Here is a 17,074-nt window from a genome sequence, read left to right as displayed (position 1 = left end):
ATTCTTGAAATCCAGATTTTAAGCTGGAAGTTTAAAGGATTGGATATCTTAAAAAAATGTTTATATATTTATTTATTTTTGGCTGTGCTGGGTTTTCTTTGCTGCACGGACTGTTGTCTACTCGGCAGCGACTGGGAGCTACTCTCCAGTTGGCGGTGCACGAACTTATTGCTGTGCCTTCTCTTGTTGCTGAACACGGTCTAGGGCATGTGGGCTTCCAGGCTCTAGAGCACAGGCTCAGTAGTTGTGGCTCACAGGCTTAGTTGCCCCTGGCAATGTGGAATCTTCCTGGATCAGGTACCTAACCTGTGTCTCCTGCATTGGCAGGCTGATTCTTTACCACTGAGCAACCAAGAAAGCCCAGGAGTGGATATTTTAAAGTGCATAAGATAAAGATAATGAAATGGAAATGATGATGGGAAATGAAACAGGGAGGATGGATTTAGGAGGTATAATATGTAAAACAAATAGAAGTTCCAGAGGATAAAAAGGAACTGATATAATTTAAATGGGGAGAGGAATAAGAAGATGGGTGTGAAAAGTATTTAAAAGGTCTCAGCTTGTTTGGTGTTGGGAAAAAGTGGAAGGAATTAAAATATACTAATAGGAAAATAAATTAATTTTTAAAAATTTATTTAGAATTTAATAGGAAAATAAATTTCCTATTAGTGGGAAATTAATTAATTAAAAATAATTGGCATATTGTTTTAAAACAAGAGTGCAGAAGTGTATTGCTGGAAGAGACAATAAACATGAAAAGAATAGACAAGTATATAGGGCTTCTATATTAATAAGAGTGATAAAATGAATATACTATCTTAACCAAATCAACACAAATTAAATATGAAAAAGTTCTCTATTTGCTGAAGACATTACTGTAAGACAAGAAAATCCAAGACACTGCAGTAAAACACTATTACACAGAACGTGGTAAGGTAGCTACATAGAATGAAATTTTATTCATTTAGCAAGAGGAAGCTAGAAATGGAAATGAGAAAAAATGTTCTGTTCATAATGCCAAGAAAAAAGTTAAAAAATACGGGGATAAGTCTTACAAAGAAGGTATAGAATATGTATGGAGAAAAAGACAAAATCTTATTAAAGGACATGAAACAAGGTTTGAACAGATGGGTAGATGCATAATGTTTTTAAATGGAAAGATACCGTCATAATAACAATGCTCCTTCATTCCAAGTTAATATCTAAATTTAATACAGTTAAAATCAAGAAGTGCAATGGAATTTTTTTGAGGGGTTGGATAAAATGATCTTAAAGTTTATATAGAATAATGTATATACTGAAGAATAACTGTACTTCCCTGGAAGTCCAGTGGTTAAGAATCTGCCTGCCAGTGCTGCTGCTAAGTCGCTTCAGTCATGTCCGACTCTGTGTGACCCCAGAGATGTCAGCCCACCAGGCTCCCCCATCCCTGGGATTCTCCAGGCAAGAACACTGGAGTGGGTTGCCATTTCCTTCTCCAATGCATGAAAGTGAAAAGTGAAAATGAAGTCACTCAGTCGTGTCCAACTCTTAGCGACCCCATGGACTGCAGCCTACCAGGCTTCTCCGCCCATGGGATTTTCCAGGCAAGAGTACTGGAGTGGGGTGCCATTGCCTTCTCCAGCCTGCCAGTGCAGGAGACACAAATTTGATCCCTGGCTCTGGAAGACCCCATATGTCACAGGGCAACTAGGCCCCTGTGCCACCACTACTGAGCCCGAGATCCCAAACTCTTAAGCCCATGTGCTGCTACTACTGGGCCTACGTGCCTAGAGCTGGTTCCACAACAAAAGAAGCTGCCACAGCGAGAAGCCCACGCACTGCAACTAGAGGAGGCTTGGGCGCAGCAACGCAAACCCAGCAGAGCCAAAAATAATTAGTTAATTAAAAAAAAGAATAGTCAACTAAGCATGAAAAATAATTACAGCAAAGGAGGGACTTGCTCTATCAAGTGACGTAAGATAAAGCCACAGTTTTGAAATACTCTGATATTTCTACAGATGTAGGTAAATATATCAGTGGAAACAGAACAAATAATTTAGAAACAGATTCCAAATTACCTGAAAATTTAGCAAAATGCAAAAATCGTAATTAAATTCATTGGGGAAAGAATAGGCCACTTTATGCATAGTGCCACTACAATTCTATTATACCTGGAAGAAATTAAAAGTGGACTTATATTTTAAAGCATATATAAAAGTAATAGAGCAGAGTACTAAATGGAAAACAAAAAACAATGAAATGTTGAAAGAAAATCTAAGGGTGTAGTTGTATGATCCAGGAGGGAGGGAGATCTTAACAAGACTAAATTCAGTAGCTATAAGTCAAGTAACAGCTGTATTTAATCATATAACAACTAAAAACTTGGGAATAGCCAAGGAAATTATAAACAGAATAATAGATAATTGATTTAAAAATATAATAAGTGACAAAAACTTAACATCTACAATATAAAAAGAGCTCTTATAAATGACAAGAAAAAGCACAATAAGAAATAGGAAAATACATGGAAAGTTAATTCACAAAAGACCAAATCTAAATTGCAAGAAAACATGTTCCAATTTATTGGTTGTCAGGGAATGAAAATTAAAGTAACAAAAACTATCATTTTATACCCAGTATACTGGCAACAATTTAAAAAGCGTTAACATTTATTTTTCTGGAGATCTTCACGACCCAGATAATCACGATGGTGTGATCACTGACCTAGAGCCAGACATCCTGGAACGTGAAGTCAAGTGGGCCTTAGAAAGCATCACTATGAACAAAGCTAGTGGAGGTGATGGAATTCCAGTTGAGCTATTCCAAATCCTGAAAGATGATGGTGTGAAAGTGCTGCACTCAATATGGCAGCAAATTTGGAAAACGCAGCAGTGGCCACAGGACTGGAAAAGGTCAGTTTTCATTCCAATCCCAAAGAAAGGCAATGCCAAAGAATGCTCAAACTACCACACAATTACACTCATCTCACACGCTAGTAAAGTAATGCTCAAAATTCTCCAAGCCAGGCTTCAGCAATATGTGAACCGTGAACTTCCTGATGTTCAAGCTGGTTTTAGAAAAGGCAGAGGAACCAGAGATCAAATTGCCAACATCAGCTGGATCATGGAAAAAGCAAGAGAGTTCCAGAAAAGCATCTATTTCTGCTTTATTGACTATGCCAAAGCCTTTGACTGTGTGGATCACAATAAACTGTGGAAAATTCTGAAAGAGATGGGAATACCAGACCACCTGATCTGCCTCTTGAGAAATTTGTATGCAGGTCAGGAAGCAACAGTTAGAACTGGACATGGAACAACAGACTGGTTCCAAATAGGAAAAGGAGTACGTCGAGGCTGTATATTGTCACCCTGTTTATTTAACTTCTATGCAGAGTACATCATGAGAAACACTGGACTGGAAGAAACACAAGCTGGAATCAAGATTGCGGGGAGAAATATCAATAACCTCAGATATGCAGATGACACCACCCTTATGGCAGAAAGTGAAGAGGAACTCAAAAGCCTCTTGATGAAAGTGAAAGTGGAGAGTGAAAAAGTTGGCTTAAAGCTCAACATTCAGAAAACTAAGATCATGGCATCCGGTCCCACCACTTCATGGGAAATAGATGGGGAAACAGTGGAAACAGTGTCAGACTTTATTTTTCTGGGCACCAAAATCACTGCAAATGGTGACTGCAGCCATGAAATTGAAAGATGCTTATTCCTTGGAAGGAAAGTTATGACCAACCTAGATAGCATATTCAAAAGCAGAGACATCACTTTTCCAACAAAAGACCGTCTGGTCAAGGCTATGGTTTTTCCTGTGGTCATGTATGGATGTGAGAGTTGGACTGTGAAGAAGGCTGAGTGCTGAAGAATTGATGCTTTTGAACTGTGGTGTTGGAGAAGACTCTTGAGAGTCTCTTGGACTGCAAGGAGATCCAACCAGTCCATTCTGAAGGAGATCAGCCCTGGGATTTCTTTGGAAGGAATGATGCTAAAGCTGAAACTCCAGTACTTTGGCCACCTCATGCGAAGGGTTGACTCATTGGAAAAGTCTCTGATGCTGGGAGGGATTGGGGGCGGGAGGAGAAGGGGACGACAGAGGATGAGATGGCTGGATGGCATCACTGACTCGATGGACGTGAGTCTCAGTGAACTCCGGGAGTTGGTGATGGACAGGGAGGCCTGGCTGCTGCAATTCATGGGGTCGCAAGAGTCAGACACGACTGAATGACTGATCTGATCTGATCTGGTCTGACAGCCTTTTGGGAAGGCAATCAGGCAAACGTACACAAATTAAAAATATAAGTACTTTGTGTCAGTAATCACATCCTGAGAATTCATACCATGAAAGGAAAACAGTACAAAAAGATGATACATAAAGATACAGAGGATGCAAAGACATAAAGGATGCAAAGAAAGATATTTGCAGCATTGTTTGTTGGGCCCCCAGAATTGCAAACTGGGTAAATGCTTATTAATAGGGAAATTAGTAAATAAATTGTGGTCTATCCACACTGAATCAGGCAGCATTAAGAAGAACAATTTTCTGTACCTTTATGTACATGTTTTCATTCTGTGGCATATTTCAGTAGAGAAACTTGGAAGTACAAATCTAGATTTTCTGAGTCAACTTTCTTTATCTAAAAATTATTATTATTATTTTGGCTGCACCATGCAGCTTGCAGGATCTTCGTTTCCTGACTAAGGATTGAACCCATCCTCTCTGCAGTAGAAGCACAATGTCTTAACCGCTGGACCACCAGAGAAGTCCCATGATTCACTTCTTTTTAAATTCTTAGGTGCTTTTGTCTACATTTCCCCTTCTTGATTAGACACTAAAGCCCAAACTAAATTTGAGGTACATGATTAAATGATACCAAAGATTCATGCAGGGAACACTTCTGATTCTGGTTCTTTGTTCTACTTGTACTGTGTAAACTCTAAGTAACTCTGTACAATGGCAAGATGATCTTTAGTTTTTGAAATTTTTGCAAGGACTTTCTTTCCAACTTACTAATTATGCCTGTCTCGCTCTTATGCTCTTCAGTTAACCTCAGGGTCAGCCTTGTGCATGAAGTTGATGGATGGAGGAAATTGCTCAGTGGTGTCTGAATTTTTGCTGCAGGGACTCACCAGTTCTTGGGAGATCCAGATTCTTCTATTTGTATTGTTCACAGTATTTTATATAGCAAGTATGTTGGGAAACCTTCTCATTGTGCTCACAGTTCTCTCAGACCACCATTTACATTCCCCCATGTACTTTTTGTTGGCAAATCTCTCCTTCATTGACACAGGTGTTTCCAGCATTGCAACCCCAAAGATGATTTCTGACCTTTTCAGAAGACACAAAGTCATCTCCTTGAGAGGCTGCATCACTCAGATGTTCTTTATTCACACTGTTGGGGGTGCAGAAATGGTGCTGCTCACAGTCATGGCCTATGACCGGTATGTTGCCATCTGTAAGCCGCTCCACTACCCGACCATCATGAGCCTAAGAATGTGCACTTCTCTTCTGGCTGTTGCTTGGACCATTGGACTCATCCACTCTGTGGCCCAGCTGGCTTTTGTTGTCAACTTACCCTTTTGTGGCCCCAATGAAATGGATAGCTTTTACTGTGATTTTCCTCGGTTCATCAAGCTTGCATGTACAGACACGTATAGATTGGAGTTTCTGGTCACTGCCAACAGTGGTTTCATCTCCATGGGCACCTTCTTTATCCTGATTGTGTCTTACATCTTCATCCTGTTCACGGTTCACAAACACTCTTCAGGTGGTTCATCCAAGGCCCTTTCTACCCTCTCAGCTCACATCACTGTGGTAGTTTTTTTCTTTGGCCCTTGCATTATTGTCTATGTGTGGCCATTCCCTACCTTACCCATAGATAAATTTTTAGCCATCTTTGATGTTCTAATTACTCCTTTTATGAATCCTATTATCTATACGCTTAGAAATAAGGAGATGAAGATGGCAATGAGGAGACTGTTTGGTAAGGTTTTAAGTTTCAGGAAATGTTCTCATGCACAATCCAAGAAATTCAGATTGATCTTGACTCTTCTTGGAAATTAACCTCTTTAACTACCCTTTTCATATATATTTTCAGTGTACTTAATGATTTTCAATATTCACTGTGAAATCTCTCCTCAAGAATTCTGTTCCTAGCTGGTCATTTTTTCCATAGGGACCCTTGCTCTAAGGAAACTAAAAATACTAGACAGGAGTGAATTTAGCACTGGAATATAATGTTATTAAAAACTTACAGGTGTTGGTAAAGGCTGAAATCTCACATACAGGGCATGTTTCCTGTTAAAACAAAATGTTGGATACTCTTCTCTTTGATAGAAATTCTCAAAGATGTATCTCTTCTAATACACATATGTACCAATATTCAAGCCCTTTGTGTTTCTCAGTGTCTATACACCTGAAGGAAAAAAAATGAAACAAAGACTATTGTCTAGGTAGCTTTGAGATTTTGGGGCTTCTAATGTCTGAATTTAGCCATCCATACTCAAGATTTAATTAGTTACAAGGTTTTTAAATTTAGTTAGGATTGGAAGGTGGAGAAGGCGATGGCACCCCACTCCAGTACTCTCGTCTGGAAAATCCCATGGATGGAGGAGCCTGGTAGGCTGCAGTCCATGGGGTCATGAAGAGTTGGACACAACTGAGCGACTTCACTTTCACTTTTCACTTTCATGCATTGGAGAAGGAAATGGCAACCCACTCCAGTGTTCTTGCCTGGAGAATCCCAAGGATGGGGCATTTTGGTGGGCTGCTGTCTATGGGGTTACACAGAGTCAGACATGACTGAAGCAACTTAGCAGCAGCAGCAGTAGCAGCAGGATTGGAAGGTGATATTTGGCTAACTCAAAGAGTGACAACTCAGAAGATATTAATTTTTTTATATTAATATTTTTAATTAATCAAATGTTTTGAGACCAGGTGTTATAAATTCCTATATGCCTCAGTGTGTATGCCTGTTTCCTGTTATTTCGTAAACTTAGTCACTATTTTTATATGGCAAAGATAATGATGTGAAACTAAATGATTTTAAATGGGTTGAATATTTTGTAGATAAAAGAGATAATACTGAATGAAAATGCAAAAGATTTATATATTATGAGGACCAAGGTAATAACTAAATAAAACAAAGTGTCAGTTCAGTTCAGTTCAGTCACTCAGTCATGTTCAACTCTTTGCGACCCCATGGATCGCAGCACACCAGGCTTCCCTGTCCATCACTAACTCCTGGAATTTACTCAAACTCATGTCCATCAAGTGATGCCATCCAACCATCTCATCCTCTGTTGTCCCCTTCTCCTCCCACCTTCAATCTTTCCCAGCATCAGGTTCTTTTCAAATTAGTCAGTTCTTCACATCAGGTGGCCAAACTATTGGAGTTTCAGCTTCAGCATCAGTCCTCCCAATGAATATTCAAGACTGATTTCCTTTAGGATGGACTGGTTGGATCTCCTTGCAGTCCAAGGGACTCTCAAGAGTCTTCTCCAACACCACAGTTCAAAAGCATCAATTCTTCAGGGCTCAGCTTTCTTTATAGTTTTTATTATTTATTTATTTAATTGGAGTGTAGTTGATTTATGATGTTGTATTAGTTTAAGGTGTATAGCATAGTTATTTTTTTCAGGTTATATTCCATTATAAATTATTATAAGACATTGGGTATAATTCCCTGTGCTATACAGTAAATCCTTATTGCTTATCTATTTTGTGTATAGTAGTTTTTGTATCTCTTAATACCATAATCTTAATTTGGTCTTCCCCTCCCCCTTGGTAACCATAAATTTGTTTTCTACATCTATGAGTCTATTTCTGTTTACAGATTCATTTGTATTATTTTTATATCACATGTAAGTGATATCATGTTGTATTTATCTTTCTCTGACATTTCAAAAGCATATATTCTCTAAGTCTACCCATGTTGCTTCAAATGGCAAGATTTCATTCTTTTTTATGGCTGAGTAATATTCCACAGCATATAAATATATCACCTTTTCCTTAGTCAATCATCTGTTCTTGGGCACTGTGGGCTGCTTTCATGATTGCCTTTTGTAAATAAGGCTGCTATGAACATTGGGATATGTGTATCTTTTTTTTAAAAAACAGTTCCATATATAATTATTTTTTAAGTAGATTGATTAAGATTTTAGTTGCAGTTCCAATAACAAACTCTCAAAAATTAATAGAATGAATATAGAGAGAAGTAGAAGGATATAGTAGACCTGAATAGCATCATGAACCAATCCGAGTGATTAAGATTTATACAATTTTCACACAACAGTAGGATACAAATTCTATTCAAATTCCCGTAGGCTATAACTAGGGGACTCTGAAACATATACAGGGACATAAAACAAAGTGCAAAAATTTCATAGTCTAAAGGTATTGAAATCATACAGAGTCTGTTCTCTTATCACTGTGGAATTATGTGAGAAATATCAAAAGATATTTGAAAATAACCCATATATTTTCAAGTGCAGTGTGACTTAGCCTCAGTAAAGTTAGAAGACTGAAAAAACACAGAGAGTGTTTTCAGATAGGAAAGCATTTAAAGGAGAAATTAATATTGAAATGAGAAATTATTATCAAAGGTGCTTTAACAAATCTCATGTATTTGGAAATTAAATGTCCTCTTTAAATGATGGGTGTATCTAAGAAAGCCATAACAAGGAAAATTAGAAAATATTTGTAATAGAATAAAAATGAAAAGAGAATTTATCAGAATTTGTTGCAAGCACCTGAAGCTGCACAGTGCAATTAAGTACAATGTGGAGTCTTGAATAAAGTGTGAAAACAAATGTTGAACACTAGTATAAAATTTTGTTAAATTTAAGTAAAATCTATACTTTAGTTAACAATTTTGCTTCCCTTGTGGCTCAGCTGGTAAAGAATCTGCCTGCAGTGTGGGAGACCTGGGTTTGATCCCTGGGTTGCGAAGATCCGCTGGAGAAGGGAAAGGCTACCCACTCTGGTATTCTGGTCTGGAGAATTTGGGGTCACAGAGCCGGACATGACTGAGCGACTTTCACTTCACTTCAATTCACTTCACTTCACTTCATGGGATGCATGTATCTTTTTGAATTAAGAGTTTTCATTTTTTCTGGATATATATTCAGGAGTGGAATTGCTGGATCATCCAGTAGTTCCATTTTTAGTTTTTTAAGGATCCTACAGACTCTTCTTGTGGCTATAGCAATTTACATTCCCACCAACAGTGTAGAAGTTTTCCCTTTTCTCCACACCCTCTCTAGCATTTATTGTTTGTAGGTATTTTGATGTGAGCCACTCTGACTGGTGTGAGATGATACCTCATCATAGTTTTGATTTGCGATTTTCTAATAATCATTGACATAGAGTATCTTTTCATATGCTTTTTAGACACCTGCATGTCTTCTTTGGAGAAAAGTCTATTTAGATCTTCTGCCCATTATTTGATTGGGTTGTTTGCTTTTTGATACTGAGCTGCATGAGTTGTTTGTATATTTCAGAGGTTAATCCCTTGCTGCTTCTTTTGCAAATATTTTCTCCCATTCTGAAGGTTGTCTTCTTTCATTTGGTTGTCTTTGTTTCCTTTGCTGTATAAAAGCTTTTTAGTTTAATTAGGTCCTGTTTGCTTATTTTTGCTTTTATTTTCATTACCCAAGGAGATGGATCAAAAAACATCTTGCTGTGGTTTATGTCAAAGAGTGTTCTGCCTATGTTTTCCTCTAAGAGTCTTATACTATTTGTCCTTATACTTAGGTCTTTAATCCATTTTGAGTTTATTTTTGTGTAGGGTGTTAGGGAGTGTTTTAATTTTATTTATTTACATGTAGCTGTACAGTTTTCCCAGCACCACTTATTGAAGAGACTGTTTTTTCTCCATTCTGTATTCTCACCTTTGTTGTCATAGATTAGATGACCATAGGTGCATGGGTTTATCTCTAGGTTTTCTATTATATCCCATTGATCTATATTTCTGTTTCTATGCCAGTACTATACCGTTTTGATTACTATAACTTTATAGTATAATCTGAAGTCAGGGAGCCTGATTCTTTCAGCTCTATTTTTCTTTCTCAAAATTGCTTCAGCCCTAAATGGTTTTTTGTGTTTCCATACAAATCGCACAATTTTTTTGTTCTAATTCTGTGAACAATGCCATTAGTAATTTGATAGAGATTGTATTGAATCTGTACATTGCTTTGGATAGTATAGTCATTTTCACAATATTGATTCTTCCAATCCAAGAACATGGTATATTTCTCCCTCTGTTTGTGCCATCTTTGATTTCTTTTATCATCATCTTACAGTTTCTGAGTATAGGTTTTTGCCTCCTTAGGTGGGCTTATTCCCAAGTATTTTATTCTTTTTGATGCAACAGTAAATGGGATTATTTCCTTGATTTCTTTTTCTGATCTTTTTTTTCAGTGCATAGGAATGGAAAGGATTTTTGTGTATTAATTTTGTGTCCTATAACTTTACCAAATTCATTTATGAGTTTTAGCAGTTTTCTGGTAGTATCTTCAGGATTTTCTATGTATAGTATCATGTCATTTGCAAACCGTGACAGTTTTACTTTTCCAGTTTGGATTCCTTTTATTTCCTTTTTTTTTTTTCTGTGATTGCTGGGCTAGGACTTTCAAAACTGAGTTGAATAATAATGGCAAGAGTGACATCTTTTTCTTGTTTCTTGTCTTAGAAGAAATACTTTCAGTTTTTCACCATTGACAATGATGTTTGCTGTGGGTTTGTTATATGTGGCCTTATTATGTTGAAGTGGTCCCCTCTATGCCTACTTTCTGGAGAGTGTTTTTAAATCATAAATCAGTGTTAAATATTGTCAAAAGCTTTTTCTGCTTCTCTTGAGATAATCAAGCACTTATATTTTCAATGTGTTGTTGTGGTGTATCACTCTGATTGATTTGTGGATCAACCAGGAAGAAATAGAAAAGATGAACAGACCAATCACAAGTATGGAAATTGAAACTGTGATTGAAAATCTTCCAACAATCAAAAGTCCAGGACCAGACTGCTTCACAGGCAAATTCTATCAAAAATTTAGAGAAGAGTTAACATGTATGCTTCTGAAAGTCTTCCAAAACATTGTTGAGGAAGGGGCACTCCTAAGCTCATTTTATGAGACCACCATTATCCTGATACCAAAGCCAGACAAAGATAACACAAAGAAAGAAAATTACTGGCCAGAGACCACCTGATCTGCCTCTTGAGAAATTTGTATGCAGGTCAGGAAGCAACAGTTAGAACTGGACATGGAACAACAGACTGGTTCCAAATACGAAAAGGAGTTCATCAAGGCTGTATATTGTTACCCTGTTTATTTAACTTCTATGCAGAGTACATCATGAGAAACGCTGGACTGGAAGAAACACAAGCTGGAATCAAGATTGCCGGGAGAAATATCAATAACCTCAGATATGCAGATGACACCACCCTTATGGCAGAAAGTGAAGAGGAACTCAAAAGCCTCTTGATGAAAGTGAAAGTGGAGAGTGAAAAAGTTGGCTTAAAGCTCAACATTCAGAAAACGATCATGCCATCCGGTCCCATCACTTCATGGGAAATAGATGGGGAAACAGTGGCTGACTTTATTTTTTGGGGCTCCAAAATCACTGCAGATGGTGACTGCAGCCATGAAATTAAAAGACGCTTACTCCTTGGAAGGAAAGTTATGACCAACCTAGATAGCATATTCAAAAGCAGAGACATTACCTTGCCAACAAAGGTCCATCTAGTCAAGGCTATGGTTTTTCCTGTGGTCATGTATGGATGTCAGAGTTGGACTGTGAAGAAGGCTGAGTGCCAAAGAATTGATGCTTTTGAACTGTGGTGTTGGAGAAGACTCTTGAGAGTCCCTTGGACTGCAGGGAGATCCAACCAGTCCATTCTGAAGGAGATCAGCCCTGGGATTTCTTTGGAAGGAATGATGCTAAAGCTGAAACTCCAGTACTTTGGCCACCTGATGCGAAGAGTTGACTCATTGGAAAAGGCTCTGATGCTGGGAGGGATTGGGGGCAGGAGGAGAAGGGGATGACAGAGGATGAGATGGCTGGATGGCATCACTGACTCGATGGACATGAGTCTGAGTGAACTCCGGGAGTTGGTGATGGACAGGGAGGCCTGGCGTGCTGCGATTCATGGGGTTGCAGAGTCAGACACGACTGAGCGACTGATCCGATCTGATCTGATCACTGATGAACATAGATGCAACAACCATGTCATATCATTTTGAGCTTTTAAATCTCTATGTCCTTTGTGTGTGTGTGTGTAAAGATAAATCCTGTAAATTTAAAAAATTCATGGTGAAATATTTGGTCCCAATTTTCATCTGCTCTGTGGAAATATTTTTTCTGTACTCTTTTTCCTGCCATTTGTTTCCATGTTTATTTTGTTCTTTCTAATTGTGTAGATTTTGTGTTTGCTGTTTTTATCTATAAGGTTCTGAATTTAAATCAAAACTTTTTTATTTTTCAAATTTCTTCACATTTATTTAGCATTTTACAGTTTAGAAAGCATAGTTGCTTGTGGTAATCTTACACTCTTTCCTATTACAAAATTATATTTTGCTCCAGTATCTTGTTTTATGTATCCTTTTACCCTCTCTCTCTCTCCTAATCCCTCCTTTCTCTTTTCTCTTTCTTAGGCATTTCTTCAGGATAAAAATTTAGTATAAGAGTTCCAAATGAGTCATTTTTCTTGTTTCCCTAGCTTGGGGTTTACTCTTCATTTTGGGTCCATCATTGTTTGTGGTTGAAAGTTCTGTCTCTGAGCCTGGGGTGGAGATAGGTAAAGAGAAGACAGAATGATGTTCCATACACAAAGGAATATTGCCCTGGCCCCTACAGACTGACCCTCTCTCCAAGCTCTTTCCCTCATGTTCCTAGCCTCCACGGGCATATAGTGTTTCTGTCTCCTCCCCTCCTCTCTCCTTTCCTCTTCTCCCCTCTGCTTCCCTCCCTTCTCCTCCCCCCCTCCTCTCTTCCTTTGTTTCTCCCTCCCTTCTTCCTTTCTTATCCACTTCCTTTATTTTTCTTTCTCTGTTTCCTCTCTTTCTTTTGTGATGAGTACTTTAAAAATCTATTCTTATAGCTGCTGGCTCTTTAAAAAATGTGGTATATCTTTTCCTGCACCAACTCTTTGTAGCAACTTCATGTCAATGAATGAATGAAGTTGTGTTATAGCTTAGCAGATTTTTTTTTTTATCAGCTAATTTCTTTCTTTGTAAACTTTTTCCCCCTTTACTTTGTGAGCCATCAGAGTTGGTCAGGCCACTATAGGGCTGTACATATTGCAGAAAGGTTTTCTTTCCGCTCTACTCTTCACACTAAACAGATATACTATTACTTACAATTTATATTTACTACTGTGATAATTAGTAAAAAAAATTGTCAAGATTGAATTTCATTTATCTGCTGAGTTTTATATTTCTATGTTTGCTAAGCCATATATTCAATAATTGGTCTTACATTTTATTCCTTTCCTCTCCCCATGAATCAATGAGAATATATAATTGTTCATAACATAGGAAGCTTAGGAACTGGAAGATACTGTAGAAATTATTTTCTATAACCTCATTTTACAGATGAGGAAATATTACTATAGAGATATGAAGTGAAACATCTGAAGTTACAGAGTGCATTACTGACCAAACATGAATAGAATTTAAGTTTTCTGATTCACAATCTACAATGAAGTCAAACATAGTAGTTATTTCTGAGTTAAAAGTATTCTTTTTGATGTGAAATTATAGGCCATATAATTGAATTAATAGTTAAACAGTGTTCCATGTAGATTATAAATATGCCAGTTTTTGAATGTAAAACAGAATAATAGCCTTATAGATAATTCACACAAACACACACACTAGGGATTTCTATGAAGTTCCCTATTTTCTGGTAAGTTTCTTGGGTGAAGTTGATTTGATATGAATATAACAAAAGTATATTTATGTGTTTCTTGGAGATTCTTTAACCTTACTCAGGAAATAAATATTTCAAACTAAGTAAACAAAGTGGTGTTTTCTGATCTCTTTTTCTTCCTGCTTGTGGCTAATCCATGACTTCCTCTGTTGGTGTGACAGCATTCTGGGTGACAATTCCCTTGGATAAATGAAATCATATTGGCAATCCTAAGTCTCTGCAGTATCATTTGGTCAGTACTCTCCTGTGTGCCAATTAGCCAGATCTTTCCCAAGAATAGCATTTTTACAGCTATTTGTATATGAAGCAATGCTACTTTTAACCAATAAAAGTTGAATATGGTTAACTCTTTGGTAACAGTCACATGTCAGGTCTTTATATGAGTAGGTTGGTGACAAATTCAGAAATAGCTTGAGGATATTGGTGTACCATGTTGAAGTCCCTAAAGACCAAGACTCAATAGATTTTCTGGTGACAGGGTCATTTTGTAAAGAAATCAGTTAATTGTTACCTTGTACAATAGAAGCAGCTTCAGCTGAGCTTAATGAGTAAGAATTAACACAAATGAGAAAGAGCACATACAGTCAGAAACTGATTTTATTATTAATTCCCCCCCCCCATTTATCCATTGTTCTCTAAGATTGAGATCCAAGAAAGAGAATTACAAAAGGCAGGAGACAGTTTTGTAAGTGGGAACAGAATTCGAATTAGTGTAGTGCTGGGCTTTATTTTATTCCTTGATGTGGAGACCGAGCACTTTCGCTTCCTCTGTTAATGAGACAGCACTAGGAGCAGAGCCTCTTCTATGGGAAGCTAAAGGCCTTCATGGGGGTTAAAGCAACGGCAGTCTGGGAACACAACCAGGAGCTCTGAGATGCAGGTATTACACAGATTTGCCCTTACTTCAATAGCCAGGAAAAATCATGGCTGTGTTATGTTAAATAATCAGAAAGTCATGAGAAAAGTCTTCTCTATATACTGGTTAAGAGGCAGATCGGGGAATCAATATCAGTTCTGCCACTTACTGTTCTAATCTATGGCTTTCCCTCTCATGGTCTCGATTTCCTTCACTGTGAAAAGGAGCTGATAATTTTTATGGTTTTTGTAAGTATCAAACAAGATAGTGTCGGTAAAGGTGTTTTCGTAGTGTCTTGCCCATGGTGGTCACTGTTTTTGTTTTACTTTGGCTTGTTCTCATTGTTTTCATTGATAGCTTATCAAACACTGCTTCAGACTGGGAGCTCTTCCCTCATTATGTTTCAACAACTCTTTCAGAGTCAGATATGAAGCTGTATATCCAAATAACCTATATCCATATCTTAAACTGCATCATAGGTCTTGATTCTTTCTGAAGACAGCCCTGATCACTCTGGCTCATGTGTATCTTTTCTGCTTCACAAATTCTATGCTCATACTACTTATTTGACATTCTCTATGCAAGAATTTTTTATTGTTTATATTTTAGTATGTGCTAAAATGTAAATGGCTTAATGGCAGTGAATATTTTAATACTTCAGGAAGTCCATAGAGTCCTGGAACAATGCATTGGGCTTAGTAGATATCTAGAAAATGTTTGCTGATTGATTACAGACTGTTATGATAAAGGGAAAAATGAATGATATAGAAAATTTACAATAATGTGCTAATCAATGTAAGTGGAACAAAAACAATTAGAGAAGAGGGAGACTAATACAGGGATAGGGTTTTTATGGGATACAGGACTTATAATCAACTGCAGATGAGGGAAAAGGTAGTGAATATGGTAGCACTCCAATGCAGGGAATACCATCATTACAGTGAGGTTCATTACCTACTGGGCTGGCATTGTGTTATAAAGTCATAGAAATGTAAGACTTGAAAGGACTACTTAGGATCACCTACTCAGTCCCCTTTATTTTCCAGATGATGAAACTGAGTTCAAGAAGTGAGTTGAGTGTGGAAGGGATGAGAGAAAGAACTTATTCTAACTTCCCATGAACTTAGGGCTTGTGCTTGATCACAACTTTCCCAATTACAAGTGCAGTGTTCTTTTCAATCTTTCCAACATTCCATGAACCATGAAAAGTGAACATGGCATGGACAATGATTTCCTAATATAATAGAATTTTGTTTGCTACATTGCATTGGCTTATCCATGTTTAGAGTCTGCAGCACAGATTTCTTTTCTGGCTTGTCCTAACTCTGTCATATGCTCTCACAGCTCAAGCTTTCCTTGAGCTGAGCTACAGAAGTTGGATACATTTTTAAGGTTTCTACATTATCTTCTCTCTTTATGGGGAAAAGATGACTATGATTTGATAAAACCACAATATGTTTAGCTTTAAACATAAGAGAGTATCAATGAAACTGATAGCATTTCATATCGGAGGTCAGTCAGTTCAGTTCAGTTCATTTGCTCAGTCGTGTCTGACTCTTTGCGACCCCATGAATTGCAGCACGCCAGGCCTTCCTGTCCATCACCAACTCCCAGACTTCTCTCAAATTCACGTCCATCGAGTCGGTGATGACATCCAGCCATCTCGTCCTGTCGTCCCCTTCTCCTCTTGCCCCCAATCCCTCCCAGCATCAGAGTCTTTTCCAATGAGTCAAATCTTCGCATCAGGTGGCCAAAGTACTGGAGTTTCAGCTTTAGCATCATTCCTTCCAAAGAAATCCCAGGGCCGATCTCCTTCAGAAGGGACTGGTTGGATCTCCTTGCAGTCCAAGGGACTCTCAAGAGTCTTCTCCAACACCACAGTTCAAAAGCATCAATTCTTCGGCGTTCAGCCTTCTTCACAGTCCAACTCTCACATCCATACATGACCACAGGAAAAACCATAGCCTTGACTAGATGGACCTTTGTTGGCAAAGTGATGTCTCTGCTTTTCAATATGCTATCTAGGTTGGTCATAACTTTCCTTCCAAGGAGTAAGCATCTTTCAATTTCATGGCTGCAGTCACCATCTGCAGTGGATTTGGAGCCCAGAAAAATAAAGTCTGCCCCTGTTTCCACTGTTTCCCCATCTATTTCCCATGAAGTGATGGGATCAGATGCCATGATCTTTGTTTTCTGAATGTTGAGCTTTAAGCCAACTTTTCCACTCTCCACTTTCACTTTCATCAAGAGGCTTTTGAGTTCCTCTTCACTTTCTGCCATAAGGGTGGTGTCATCTGCA

At 37.9% G+C, this 17,074-nt stretch overlaps 1 protein-coding gene across 1 annotated transcript; it reads left to right on the top strand.

The window, feature by feature from the left end:
• Positions 1–5,067: 5,067 nt before the first annotated feature.
• Positions 5,068–6,054, top strand: LOC113899620 (olfactory receptor 4F3/4F16/4F29-like). Its single transcript, XM_027552873.1, has one exon. It carries the CDS (start codon positions 5,068–5,070, stop codon positions 6,052–6,054), a length of 987 nt encoding a protein of 328 aa, XP_027408674.1.
• Positions 6,055–17,074: the final 11,020 nt, after the last annotated feature.

This window comes from Bos indicus x Bos taurus, chromosome 10 (genome assembly GCF_003369695.1).
Source record: "Bos indicus x Bos taurus breed Angus x Brahman F1 hybrid chromosome 10, Bos_hybrid_MaternalHap_v2.0, whole genome shotgun sequence".
NCBI lineage: Eukaryota > Metazoa > Chordata > Mammalia > Artiodactyla > Bovidae > Bos > Bos indicus x Bos taurus.
The sequence above is the reverse complement of the archived record's forward strand: the minus strand, read 5'-3'. Positions and strand labels throughout refer to the sequence as shown.

Excerpts from the sequence above, each read along its gene's own strand:
- LOC113899620 (XM_027552873.1), top strand. The coding sequence starts at position 5,068 with ATGGATGGAGGAAATTGCTCAGTGGTGTCTGAATTTTTGCTGCAGGGA.